Below are 12,662 nucleotides of genomic sequence, written 5' to 3' on the forward strand. Positions count from 1 at the left end.
AATTAGTTCAGTGTTTGGGAAACACCAAGGGAGAGTATGGGGAGAAAAGGTATTAGGCTGCTTACCAGATTGAAGGTCTACAGAGCTGTTATGCTGACCTCATTGTTGTATGTTTGTGAAACCTGGACAGTCTACCAGCACCTGCCAGGAAACTGACTGAATTGCTTGCATTTGAATTGTCTTAGGAGAATTCTGAAGACCACCTGGCAAGATAAGGTAGTGGACCCTGAGGTCCTTTCTCAAGCTGAACTGCCAAGCATTCAAATTCCACTGCAGAGAAAGCAACTCCTATGGGCTGGCCATGTTGTTTGAAAGCCAAACGTATGCTTGCCTAAAAGATTAAAAAACTCACACAGGGCAAACACTCACATGGATATCAGAAGAAGCGATACAAGGACACTTCCAAGATCTCTGAAAAACTTTGGAATCAGTTATGAGCCATGGGAGACACTGGCACAGGACTGACCAGCGTGATGTGGCTGTGTGAAAGAAGGCGCTGTGCTCTGTGAGCAAAGCAGAATTGTAGTAGCTTAAAAGAAATGGGAGCCACACGGATCTAGAGACATCTCCATTCCAAATGTTCCTATTTGGGCCCAACTTGTCGCAGAGCCTTCCAAGCTTATACTGGTCTGCTTAGCCACAGTCGGACACACTGGATATTAACCTCCACAAAGTGATGTCATTTTGTTCTCAGGCTCTAAGGATAATGACCAACCAACCAACTCCGTGTCAGGCACAGCTCTGGAGATACAAAGAGAGGCAAAAGACAGTCCCAGACCTCAAGGAGTGTATAGTCTGATGAGGGAGACAACACGCAAACAAAAATATACAAAGAAAGCCATATAGGGGATAAGTAGGAATTAGCAGAAGGAAGCTGCTAGAAGTCATCCAGATTCTCCAGAGCAGTAATAATAAACTGACTGATGTGATTAGAGCTTGAGGAGGGGTCGTTTCATCGAGTGTGTATCCATGTGTGTTGCCTATGTGGGGCGTGTGCATGTGTGATGATTCCACCTTCACTTGGTTGCTAAGGTACAAAAAGCTGATGGGAATTTTATTTTGAATTTCAGGCTCTCCTTTGGCAGCAGTGGTCAGTGTGACCTGATCCCTACCTCTTCTTTTTGGATTGTGCTTTTGCAAAAGTATTTGAATCTGTGTGTGAGTGGATAACCCTTTCCTGGACAGGCCACCCTAGAAAGGAGATTAAGATTCTTGGGTAATAGGGGAGTGGAGCCCTTTGATCAGTCAGGGATCTTGTGAGGTTATCAGTCCTGCCCTTGGGTTTGAAGAGCCCAAGGCACTGGATTGAGGAGGGAAAGGCAGAGTAGCTGACATGGCAGTTTTACTTGCATGTGGCCCAGGGAGTGAGGTGCTGATTTGGTGCTGAGGATGCCGGGCCCTCCCGATCCCTCAGTTTGGAAATTCTCCCCGGTTTCCTGAAATTATCCCTTGTTTGCTTTAGAAGCATAAAGGACACGTTCCCTTCCAAACTCCTTGGAGCGACACCTACCGGCTAGCATGGGTATTGCAATCCACATAGCCACATCAGCGAGTGCGTGCGTGCGTGCGTGCGTGCGTGCGTGTGTGTGTGTGTGTGTGTGTAAGTTTTTGGGGGGCAAACCCTTTACAGCCACCTACAAAATAAATACAAAGTAATTTCAGGAGGGGCTGAATACCAGCAACCAGGAGGATTAGGAAAGACGTCAAGCAGCCCCTAAGCTGGGGGTGTGCCGGCTGTGGCCACAGGCAGACAGCAAGACTACCAATTGTGATGTGATGGAAGGACAGGATCTGGAAAGGTAGATCCGTCATGCTCAGGTGGCGATTTTGTGTTTATTTTATACTGGAGAGAGGAGCCCTGGAATGTGCTTAAGCAGGGCCGGAGAGGTTAAGATATGTCTGGATGCCCTTTATTTTGTCAGTTTGAGGGGGGGAGGAGAGGGCCTGGAGGGCCAGTTACCTAGGGAGGAGTAACAAGGGTCTGTGTCAGAGTAATGACCTATTGGATATGCAGGGCTGGATGTGCCGGGTCTTTTGGAGGGTGGTGACTGATTGGCAGTGTAACTCAGAGGTTGTGAACTGGGATGACTGGAATGAAGGGGTGCGTGTGAGAGAAATAAGGAAGTTAGGAGGAGTGTTCAGTTTTGGGGGAAAAGAGTAAACCCTTAGGGGCATGTTGAATTTGAGCCGCTTCTGGGACATCCAGCTGGAGTGAGCCGGCAGACAGTCGGAGAAGCAAGACCAGAGCTCTGGAGACAGAGGGTTGGATATGCAGTCATCAGTGTAGACACGACAGCTGAAATACATGGAAACCGCTGTAGCTACTGCACGTGAGTGTTAGAAGAGAAGAGGTCCAGGACAGACCTCAGGGCTTGGCCTACGTGGAGGAGGCAGATGTGGATGTGAAGTTATCAGCAGCCTTATTGGAGATCCTTGAGTTCAACCCTCTCATTTTACCGTAGAGGAGGAACCCGAAGGCCAGAGAAGCCCAGGGTCACATAGTCAGTGTCTAAGGCAGGATTGGAACATGGATAATGATCTGGCAGTGGAAACAGAACAAGATTTCAGGTATTAGAAGGAGAACCAGTGGAGAGCAGTGTTCCTAAAGCCAAAGGGAAAGTGAATGGGAATCAGTGTCACAGGCCCGGGAGGATGAGGAGGGTAGAAGCACCAGCTCGTCTTGAATCACTGATGTGGTCTAATAGCATTGGGGGGCTTCTCATCTTCCAGTTGGATTACACCGGTTCCCTTTGGTCACCGAGGTACAGTACTGCCAGGAACAGTGAGTAGAAGTTGTAACAAAGACAATTCAGGACTGACATCAGGAAAAACTTCCTAATGGAGCGATGGCTCTCAGATGTTTTTTGCTCCTGGCACAGCATTTTTGGGGTGAGGAATCCTGGCACCTCTGCGGGAGAACTGGGAGACTCTTGAATGGCCCCTTCCATTAGAGCATTCTTGTTTGGCTGAGCTCTGATGGGTTGTGAGGTTAGTGTGCCCTTGTCGTGGGCCACTTGTGTTTGTTTTGTAACTTCTTATGGAAATCACAGAGTTGGAACTCTCCATTGCTGCAGAGGGCTGCCTCCTTGGCCTGGGGCTGGTGGGCTCTGGTCCTTACCCAATCTCAATTCTTGTTATTAACTCACGTGGTTGTATTTCAGACGCTTTGTAACCTTAAAGAGCTACTTTGCAAGCCTGACTTCTCATTAGTCAGAGTAATACTTGCCCATTCCCACTGCTGCCTTCTCCAAGATGAAGCTTAAAGCTTTTATGAAGAAGGGATCTTAGCACTTTTGCCATGGACTTACCCCTTTCTTACCCCTTTAGGCACATGTCTGCCTGAAACAGTTTTAATTCCTCTTTATTATTACATGCTTGAGAGAAATGTACAAACCAGCATGGCCTCCTCATGCCCTCGGGCACAAAATACCAAGAGACCTTGAGTTAGGCCAATATCTACCCTAAGCAAGTGAAGACTTCCCCAGGTGGAATGGGGGCATGAGAAGTTTGTTTCAACAACCATGAAGGAGGCTGAAGCAGGTGCTGTGGAGTGCTTAGAGCTTGGTCAGTCATGCAAGGCATCCATCCACTGAGGTCATCCTAGGCCACCACTATTTTGTGCTGCTACTGGACTTTGAGGATCCTGGGAGAGTGAGGTTGATGGGTTTGTCCAAACCTACCTTACTGAAATCCAGTTCATGAAGGAGTCAAGACATTTCCCAGTAATGTCATTTGAAAAAGGACAATTACTTTAGATACACTGCCTTTTTGTGGGTCTAGAGTCTCTTCAAAATATGACCCCCAGCAGCGATCTTAACTAGATTGGAGGGGTTTCTTGTTCTAGATTTGGTTACCATCTTGAGCCATTGAGGGTGGGAGGCTGACCTTCCATACACTTTGGTAAGAGAAAGAGGTTAGGTTTCAGAGAAGTGGGAAAAAGTCTGGAAAGGGCTATAGAGTCATTTATTTCTTAATATTTTCAGGGGACCTAAAAAGGAGGTCTTCAGGATGCTTCTCCCTTATTATAGTTGTAGCCATGTTACATCTCCATAGTAGAGGGCAAACTCCATGAGGGCAGGGACTGTGTCTTCTTGACCTTTTCTCCAATTTTGTCACTAACAAGGCAGAGGACAAAGTCTGCCTTTAAGTCCCAGGCTGGCAGCCTCTATCTAGGGTTCACAGACTAGCCCTGGTGCCTTATCAGCATTACTCTGCTTCCACACCAGACATGCTTGGGGCCTCTAGCCCTGGTGTGAGGTAGGCACTGAAGTTTGAGGAGGCTTGGCAGTGCCTCTTCCTGTGGAGAGGACTGGGGGCCAAGACTGGTCTTCATCCCCTTGGGCTTGCGGATCAAGCTCCCTCTCCTGGAGTCCTTCCTTCTCTCAGACATTACTCTTTCATGCTTTGACCTTTGGCTCCTAGTCCTAGTAAACAGCAGTACTGGCGCCATGCCTCAGAAAGGAGGGAGAGTGTAGGGGGTGTGAAGCTTGGTCAGCTGTTTCCTAAGAGCTGGGCCATCTGGCAGTACAAAAGGTTCTCAAGATACTTGGCGTCTTCCACCCACTGTCCACTGCTCAGCCTGTGGCCCCAGGTGCTCCTCCCCACCCCCTGCCCCTCAGCCCCTTTCCTTCTCTAGCTTCCTGCCTTTGGAAAGGCTGCTTTTCCAGGCTGAGCCCTGATAAACATTGGGGTGGGAGCTGGGGAGTTTCAGACAGACATTTGGCAGACTCATAGTCAAGCAAAAAAACCAAAACAAACAAACAAAAAAACCCTTCTGAAGTTCCCAGGCTCTCAGCCCAGTTGCTTCCATTGGGCCAGATTTGTTGTCCCTGATAAAGGGCTGCTGGGGATGTTTGTTCCCATCCTGGTCTGGGAAACAGATTCATCTGAAATATTAATTTCATCATGTGCCTTCAGTTTGAGAAGCCCATTTCACTGTCCCAGTCCTTAAACTGGCAGTCAAGGCCTGTCTTACTTTGCCTGCCCCTCCCTGCCCCCCCCCACCTGCTGTCCCACTGGGCACCTCTCCCCAACCAGGCTGGCCTCCTTCATGTCAGCCTGTGTTTGTTTTCACTCTTCTCCTGCTTCCAAAATGTCCATGTCCCTCTTCTTCACATGGCACAGCTGAAAAAGCGAGCCAGGCTCTGGAGTTTACAGTCTGCCCCTCATTACCTGGGTGGTGGTGTACAGCTGGTCAGCTCAGTTTTCTTCTCTACAAAATGAGGAGGCCTGGGGTCCTTTTGAACTCTTTGTCCAGACTGCTTTTTTTGGTTGGTGCCCACCATTGGTAGTGGCCACCCTGCTTTCAGTTTCCCTGCTTCTGCTCAGCTCTCAGCTGCCCAGATGACCTTTTGAAGGCCCCTCTTTGATCCTCTTTCCCCTGCTGGAAAATCTGTCAGTGGGGTCCCTGTGGCAGAGAAGATGAAATACCACATCCTTAACCCGTCAGCCCTCAGGGGCCTGGCTTTCCAGTCTTTACTGTTACAAAACTCCCCTTCAGAAGTTTGCCTTTGAGAATCCCACTCTGCCTTGCAGGCCTGCTCAGGGGGCACCTTCACTGGGAAGCCTGACCTGATCTCTGTTTTATCCTGGACCAGACTGAGCTCCATGAGGAGGGCAAGGAATGGTTTCTGGGTTTCTTCCCCAAAGCCTGGCTGGGGCCTCCTGCACAGCAGACTCTGAGTAAATGTTTGTTGGGTGAACTGAGGGAATGAGACAGTAGTGACCCAGTGGATTGAGAAGCAGCCTCCTCATAGCCAGGAAGACTTGGGTTCAAGTCCTACCTCTGAGAAGCTGGCTGTGTGACCCTGGGAAAGTGACTTCACTGAGTACTCTGGGCAGATCTCTAAGACTGTACATTTCAGAGATGATGCCCTCCTACACTGGTGCAGGGAGTTTCCTCCCTCAGGACTTCCCTATCCTAAAGAAATCATGGGTTCTAGCCATGAATGAATGAATGAATGAATATAAGAGTGATATTCTTGCTTAGGCATCAGGAACTCTGAAAGGTTCACAAATGCCTTTTCTCAGTATCCTTTGGAGGCTGGTGACTGGTGCCAGTCAGTGTTCTCGCCAAAGCTAAAAGTCTGAGGGATCATAAGACTCGAGATCATGCAGTCTCTAATCCCAGCATTTTCCAGTGTGTCACATAGTAGGTGCCTTCTTTTATTGCTTGCTGATTGTGATGACCCAGAATGAAACAGCCTCCGAGAGGCTAAGGGCTTGTCTGTGGTGACACAGCCTGCCTTGCTCTGGCCAGACCACTGAGCCGAGTGGGAGGGGGTGCCATGGGGAAGGGTGGGGGGCTGAGCGGAACCCTGCTCTCCTCGGCGCCTTCCAGGGCGCAGGCCCGGCCTCCGGCCAGCAGCTCGGGTTCGGGGGCGTGGTGGCTCCTCCTCAAGGAGGCTGTGCGAGGCGGGCCGGAGGCGGAGCTCCTAGCCTGGGGTCTGGGTCCTGCCCGGGAGCTCGCCCAGACTCGCGATCGAAGCCGAAGAAGCGCCAGGTAAGCTAACGTTCTCCCCACGCCGGGACATCGGCACCCCCCCACCCCCGGACGCCCGGCTCCTTCTGGCTCCTCTCCTTTCTTCCCCGCAGGCGAAACCGAAGCCCTCGCAATCCACATCACCATGAGCAAAGACGCCGAGGTGGACATGGCGGAGGTGGACATGAAGGAGGTGGAGCTCAACGAGCTGGAGCCCGAGAAGCAGCCCATGAACGCGGCCGCCCCGCCGCCCGCCGCCTCGGGGGGCGAGAAGAACGGCGTGGTCAAGGTCAAGGTGGCCGACGACGAGGCTGATGCCGCGGCCGCCTCCAAGTTCACGGGCCTGTCCAAGGAGGAGCTGCTGAAGATGGCCGGGAGCCCCGCCTGGGTGCGCACCCGCTGGGCCCTGCTGCTGCTCTTCTGGCTGGGCTGGCTGGGCATGCTGGCCGGCGCCGTGGTCATCATCGTGCAGGCGCCCCGCTGCCGCGAGCTGCCCGTCCAGCGCTGGTGGCACCAGGGTGCCCTGTACCGCATCGGAGACCTGAAGGCCTTCCAGGGCCAGCCCCGTAACGCCAACGGGAGTCTGCCAGGTGAGGGGGCCCAGTGGGGTGGACCCGGGCTCTCTGCGGCGCTGGCTCCACGTGGCCCGCTTCCTCAGACCCGTCCGCGCTCCCGACCACACCCCTCCCCCCATTCTGTGTGATCCGGGTCTGGGTCCTGTTCCACCTCCCGGTACATCCCGAGGAAGGCGGCCTAGGTCGGAGCCCGGAGGCATCGCTGACTCAGCATTTCCTCCATTCCCTGCTTTCCCCTCCCGGGCCGCCCACCGCGAGTGGAATCTTGAGTAAGCCTGCGGAGGCCTTACATCAGCGACTTCTGACTGGCCTTGTGATTTAAGAGCAGCCCCGCCCCCACTCCTCCCGGAAGTTGGGAGAGGGGTGGGGGAAAGAGACCTCGAAAGAAAATGAATGAGAATGAGTGTAAGAGACACCCTGTAGCTCATAGCCCATCAGTCTAAAGCACCCTTCCTGTCCTAGGGGTGAAGGCCCATCTTGATTACCTGAGCACCCTCAAAGTGAAGGCCCTGGTGTTGGGGCCCATCCACAAGAACCTTGAAGATGACCTTGCTAAGACGGACCTGCTGCAGATCGACCCCACCGTGGGCTCCCAGGAAGAGTTCCTCCAACTCTTAGAAGCAGCTAAGAAAAAGAGTAGGTGGTCCTGAAGGAAGGGGAGGGGAATGGGTGACACTGGGCTCAGGAAGCCTCGCCACGGTAGGGTGAGAGATAAGGAAGAGGCTAGGCACCCGGGCTCTGCCTTTGATGTTGCCTTTCTGAATCCGCCTTCTTTGTAAAATAAGGGGACTGCAGACTAGGAGATCTAGGGATCCGTGGGCCCCTGAGGATGGGGAGACCCATTGGCTGGGGAATACTTCCATTTGTGAATGTTTGGGGGTTAGGATTAAGGAGGAGCTGGAGGGTTTTCTCCTGGCACCCCCCTGACTGGCCGCCGGCCCTGTCCGTTTCCCCAGACATCCAGATCATTCTAGATCTCACTCCCAACTACCAAAGTCAGAACAGCTGGTTTCTGAAGAACGAGAGTGAAGAAGTGAATGAGAAGATGAAGGTGAGGGCAGGGCTGAGGTGTGGGTGGGTGGTGGGGGGAGAGCTGTTGGACCTGCCCTGGGGAAGGTCACATTTCCTGGGATAAGGAAGGAAGAGAGATTAAGTTGGCTCCTGGCCTCCCACTCCTTGCTGGGCCTTTTCTTGGTTCAGATCTTTGTCTTGGATTTATCTGCTGGGTGTTGGGCGTTGAGAGTGAGAGGTTTCTTGAGTGTTCTTTAGAAAGACGATTCTTGGGGCAGCTAGGTGGCACAGCTGGGTGGTGCAGTGAGTAGAGCACCAGCCCTGGAGTCTGGAGGTTCTGAATTCAAATGTGGCCTCAGAGACTTGACACACTTACTAGCTGTGGGACCTTGGGCAAGTCACTTAGTCCCAATTGCCCTGCCTTCCCTCCTCCAAAAAAAAAAAAAAGACAATTCTTTGAATTTGTCTGAGCAAACTGAGCCCCAAATTGAAACTGAATGGAAAAATGGATTTAACAAAAGGGGCCCATGGAAGGTATTTGGATTTGTCAGTGATAGTGGGAAAGGGGAAAAGTCCAAAGAACAGAGAAGGGCAGAGGAAACCTTTCGAAGGAGACATGGATTACCAGACTAATAAGGCTGCTTTATGGACGCCACTGATTTGTGCTGCAAATCCACACAGGCTGGGGCCTGTCTGAGCTGTTGGCCTAATTGTTTTGGGTTGTAGTCACTGCTTTCCACTCCCTCCCCAAATATGCAGAAATATGTTGGGAGGGGAAGAGAAGGACTTCACCAAGGCTTTTCAGCTCTTGAAGGTGAGCCTGGGTCTCCTGTTTCTATAGATATATAAAGGTGGCTAGAATCCCTTTATAGGAGGGCCCACCAGGTTTGACATGGTTGTTAAAAGTCAGTTCATATAACTGAATGGAAGATCCAAGTTTGGGCCCTGAGTGAGAAAAATGTGCCTCTTGTCATTATAGAAATAGGGAGCCCATGAGCGTGATATAGGTATTTAAAGTTTCCTTCTGTGATTTCTAAATTCATCCCTTTCTCCCTCCTTTCTCCCCTTTACTATCTCTTGTGAGAAAGCTTTGTAAAATCTGCCACCCAAACAGGCAGGACTGTGCCCTGGAGGCTTAGAGAACACTGCCCGCTGGTCAGACCTCAGTAATTGTAGTGCTTGGTTTGGCTGCTTTTTCTTCTCTTAATCTTATAATGAAGAGGCAACATGCCACAGGACAAAGGGAGGGAAGTCTGGGAACCAGGCCTGGATTCAAATTTTGCTTCAGTCATTGGCTACGTGAGACTGAACAGAGCCTTCATCACTGCTGCTCTAGACTAGAGGGGTCAAACTCAAAAAGTAGAAATTGGGCGTGTATTGACTTTGGAAACCACATATCAGCTTTATCTGTGTTGGAATGTAATTTCATTTATTCCTTAAACATTTCCCAATTACATTTGTATCTGGTTCCTGCCAAGGGCCTGAGTTTTGATACCTCAGCTCTAAGTCTCTAAGAATAGAAGAAACTGGCCTGTGTTACCAGAGGGAGTTTTCTCTCTCAGAAGTGCCCAGCTGGAGGCCCTGTTCCAACCCCTTGGACAGGGGATGATAGGAAATGAAGGTGATAGAAAAACAAGACATCCCTACAGATTAGGTAAAGTAGAAATCAGTTCACAGGGTTGGTTTCCAGTTGGTGAGCACAATATGGGAAGGGCACGGTGCAGGAAAGACCATCTTGCTTTTTTTTCTGGTCCTAAATGGTCTACAGACAGCTCTATTCGGCTTTGCTCCAAGTCACTGGGGCTCTGGCTAAACTGACCCTTTGTACTGTGCTGCATTTCTATGATGTTGTTCCTGTCTTTTCTTCCTCTGCCCACAGGAAGCCCTGAGCTTTTGGCTGAAGGCCGGTGTGAATGGTATCCAGGTCCATGATGTCCAGAAGCTTAGCGTAAGTTCTTCTCTTCCCTCCCCTGGGGGCAGAAGGGCCTCTTCAGTGGTGGGAGAGATGCCCCTGATTTCCTGCCTGACTTGGCCTTCTCCCTGCTCTCCCCCCAGGATGCGGCTTCATTCCTGTCTCGTTGGAGTAACCTCACTCATAGCATCAGTGATGACAGGTGAGTACCAGAAACATCCCGATGAGAAAGTGGATGGAGTGTGGGGCAGCCTCAGGTCACCCCCAGGGGGCTTGGTCCTTTCCTCCTCCAATTACTGCTCTTGACTTAGTTAACTCGGTTTAATCTGAATTTGTTTTCTATCTCTGCCCTCTCCCCACCCCCTCCCAAAGGGTCCTGATTGCCGGAACAGGAGCCTCAGACCTTTGGGAGATCTTGAGCCTGCTGAATGATACTGACCTGCTGAGCAGCTCGTACCTAGAAGACTTTGAGAAAAGGAGTTCCTCAGGGAAAGAGCTGAAAGAATTGGTCGATAGCTACCTGAGCGCCGCTGGTGGCCGCTGGTGCAGCTGGACAGTGAGTGGAGGCCTTTGGGAGCCTGGGGCCAGGCAGGGAAGAGCCCCTGAGCCCTGAGCTCCTTCCCTGAGGAGTCACCACTGGGTTCTTTTGTAAAAGGAGCCTCCAGGATCCTGTTCCTATGGCCCCAGGGCTTGGACTCAGGGTGTGAAGGGAGATCTTAAGTCAGAACTTAAACCTTTACTCACATGACAAGGAGACTGAGGCCCAGAGTGGTTTGGGGAATTGCTCTGGGTCACAGCTGTTAAATCCTGGCAGCAGCATTTGAACCCAAGTCTTGGGTCCAGGTTCTGCCAGCTGCTCCACACAGGCCGTCTCATTTAATAGGCTGCGGGGAGCCCCTGAATGGTTTGGTGTGGCTTGAAAACAGCAACCTTGGAAGGGAGGTGCTGTTCTTATTCCCAGTTTACAGATAGAGAAACTGAGGCAAGCAGGGCTTCAATGACTTCCCTAGGGTCACACAGCTAGTGAAAGTGTCTGAGACCAGATTTGACCTCAGGTCTTCCTGGGGTCTGGGGCCTGTGGTGTTCTCCTTCCCCACAACTACTGGATAGGGAGGTATGGGAGAAGCAGGGAGCGAAGGTCATAGCTGACCCCAGGCAATCTCTTCTGGTTGTCACAGTATTCTCAGGTCGGCCACTTGGCCTCCTATGTGCCAGCCCATCTTCTCCGTCTCTACCACCTATTGCTGTTCACACTTCCTGGGACACCTGTCTTTAGTTATGGGGATGAAATTGGCTTGCAGGCGGCCACCGTCCCCGGACAGGTAAGGACACAGGAGACCTGGGGCGGGAGTCTGGGAGGAGAGGGCCCACCACAATGGATGTGTGATGGATGAGTGATGGCTGTGGCCCTTTAGGAGAAGGGCCTGCCCTAAGGCCAGGGCCAGAGGACTGCTCAGAGCTCACTATTTCTCTGGCCAGCTTTTGTCCTCAGTCCTCCAGATTTTATTCCTCTCCCACTTTCAGCCTGCTGAAGCCCCCATCATGCTTTGGGATGAAAAAACACTTGGGCCTTCTGAGTCTGTGAACCTCAACATTACTGTCCAGGTAACCTTTGGGTTGGTGCTGGTGGTGCTGGGAGGAGGATTGGGGGTGGGGTTGGGCAGAGTGTGTGTGTGTTTGCGTGTGCGTGCACGTGCACGAACACACTCTCTCACAAGTGTGACTTGGTTCCACCTTCTCCTTGTCCTGCCAGGGCCAGACTAAGGACCCCACCTCTCTCCTTGCTCTGTTCCGTAAACTGAGTGACAGCCGAGGGAAGGAGCGGTCCTTGCTGCACGGGGACTTTGTGGTCCTGCCCACCCAAGATGACCTCTTTGCCTATGTGCGATACTGGGACCAAAATGAGCGATTCATCGTTGTCCTCAACCTGGGCCCCACGAGCCATGAGGCTGAGCTGAGGATGCCCTCTGTGTCGGGCAGCCAGAAGCTGGAGCTTCCCGAGAAGGCAGCCCTGGTGCTCAGCACCCAAGGGAGCCACCAGGAAGGCAGCATGCTGTCCTTGCACAAGCTGGCTGTGGCCCCGGGGGAGGGGCTGCTGCTCAAATTCCCCTATGTGGCCTGAGCTGCCCGCTGGGTCCCCTCTTCCCGTTGGGTGTTTGTGTGTGTGTTGGCAGGGCTGGGAGGGGGGGAGGGTTTGGGATTTTTTTTTTTACTTTTGAAGATGTCATGGAAAGAAGTTTTGAGCCTGTAGCTGTGTATTAAAACGATGGTGATGAGCATTTCCTGTGGTGTGTCCATTTTCTTCTAGGGGCTCCTAAGTCACCCCCCCCCACTTCTCATTTCCCTCCTGGGGGGTTTCTACAAGGTCCAGCACTCTGGTGTGTGCCCATTCCCCCACTGGGGCTTCACTTCTGAACACTGGGAGGCAAAAGCCACCTCTCCCCTTGTTGCAACAATTGGGCTAGCAGCTGCTGTGGGGGTGAAAGACCAACACAAGCCCAACAACAAGAAAACTGCCAGCACAGGTGCTTTTGATCTGCTTTACTAAGGAAAGTAACATTAAGGGGTTAACAATCTTATTTTAATCCAACATACAAAGATCATTCCCTTAGTTCAGGGGAAAAAGCCAGCACCCTGAACTTCAGAGCAAACACAATTACAAACCTCAACGGACCTGTGATTC

The 12,662-nt window shown here is 51.7% G+C and overlaps 1 protein-coding gene across 3 annotated transcripts; it reads left to right on the plus strand.

Moving 5' to 3' along the window:
* The first annotated feature begins 1,606 nt into the window (after positions 1-1,606).
* On the plus strand, positions 1,607-12,258 carry SLC3A2 (solute carrier family 3 member 2). 3 transcript variants are annotated; one of them, XM_036763190.1, is made up of 10 exons: positions 1,607-1,799; positions 6,595-7,071; positions 7,519-7,692; positions 8,013-8,107; positions 9,947-10,015; positions 10,123-10,181; positions 10,352-10,535; positions 11,158-11,301; positions 11,504-11,584; positions 11,733-12,258. In XM_036763190.1, the coding sequence occupies exons 2-10, from the start codon at positions 6,627-6,629 to the stop codon at positions 12,099-12,101; spliced, it is 1,620 nt and encodes a 539-aa protein (XP_036619085.1). In that variant the 5' UTR covers positions 1,607-1,799; positions 6,595-6,626; the 3' UTR covers positions 12,102-12,258. The 3 variants fall into 3 exon arrangements, with proteins under 3 accessions (XP_036619085.1, XP_036619083.1, XP_036619084.1); XM_036763188.1 differs by lacking the exon at positions 1,607-1,799 and adding an exon at positions 5,973-6,502; XM_036763189.1 differs by lacking the exon at positions 1,607-1,799 and having other exon boundaries at positions 6,337-7,071.
* The last annotated feature ends 404 nt before the right edge of the window (positions 12,259-12,662 follow it).

Source organism: Trichosurus vulpecula, chromosome 6, assembly GCF_011100635.1.
Source record: "Trichosurus vulpecula isolate mTriVul1 chromosome 6, mTriVul1.pri, whole genome shotgun sequence".
NCBI lineage: Eukaryota > Metazoa > Chordata > Mammalia > Diprotodontia > Phalangeridae > Trichosurus > Trichosurus vulpecula.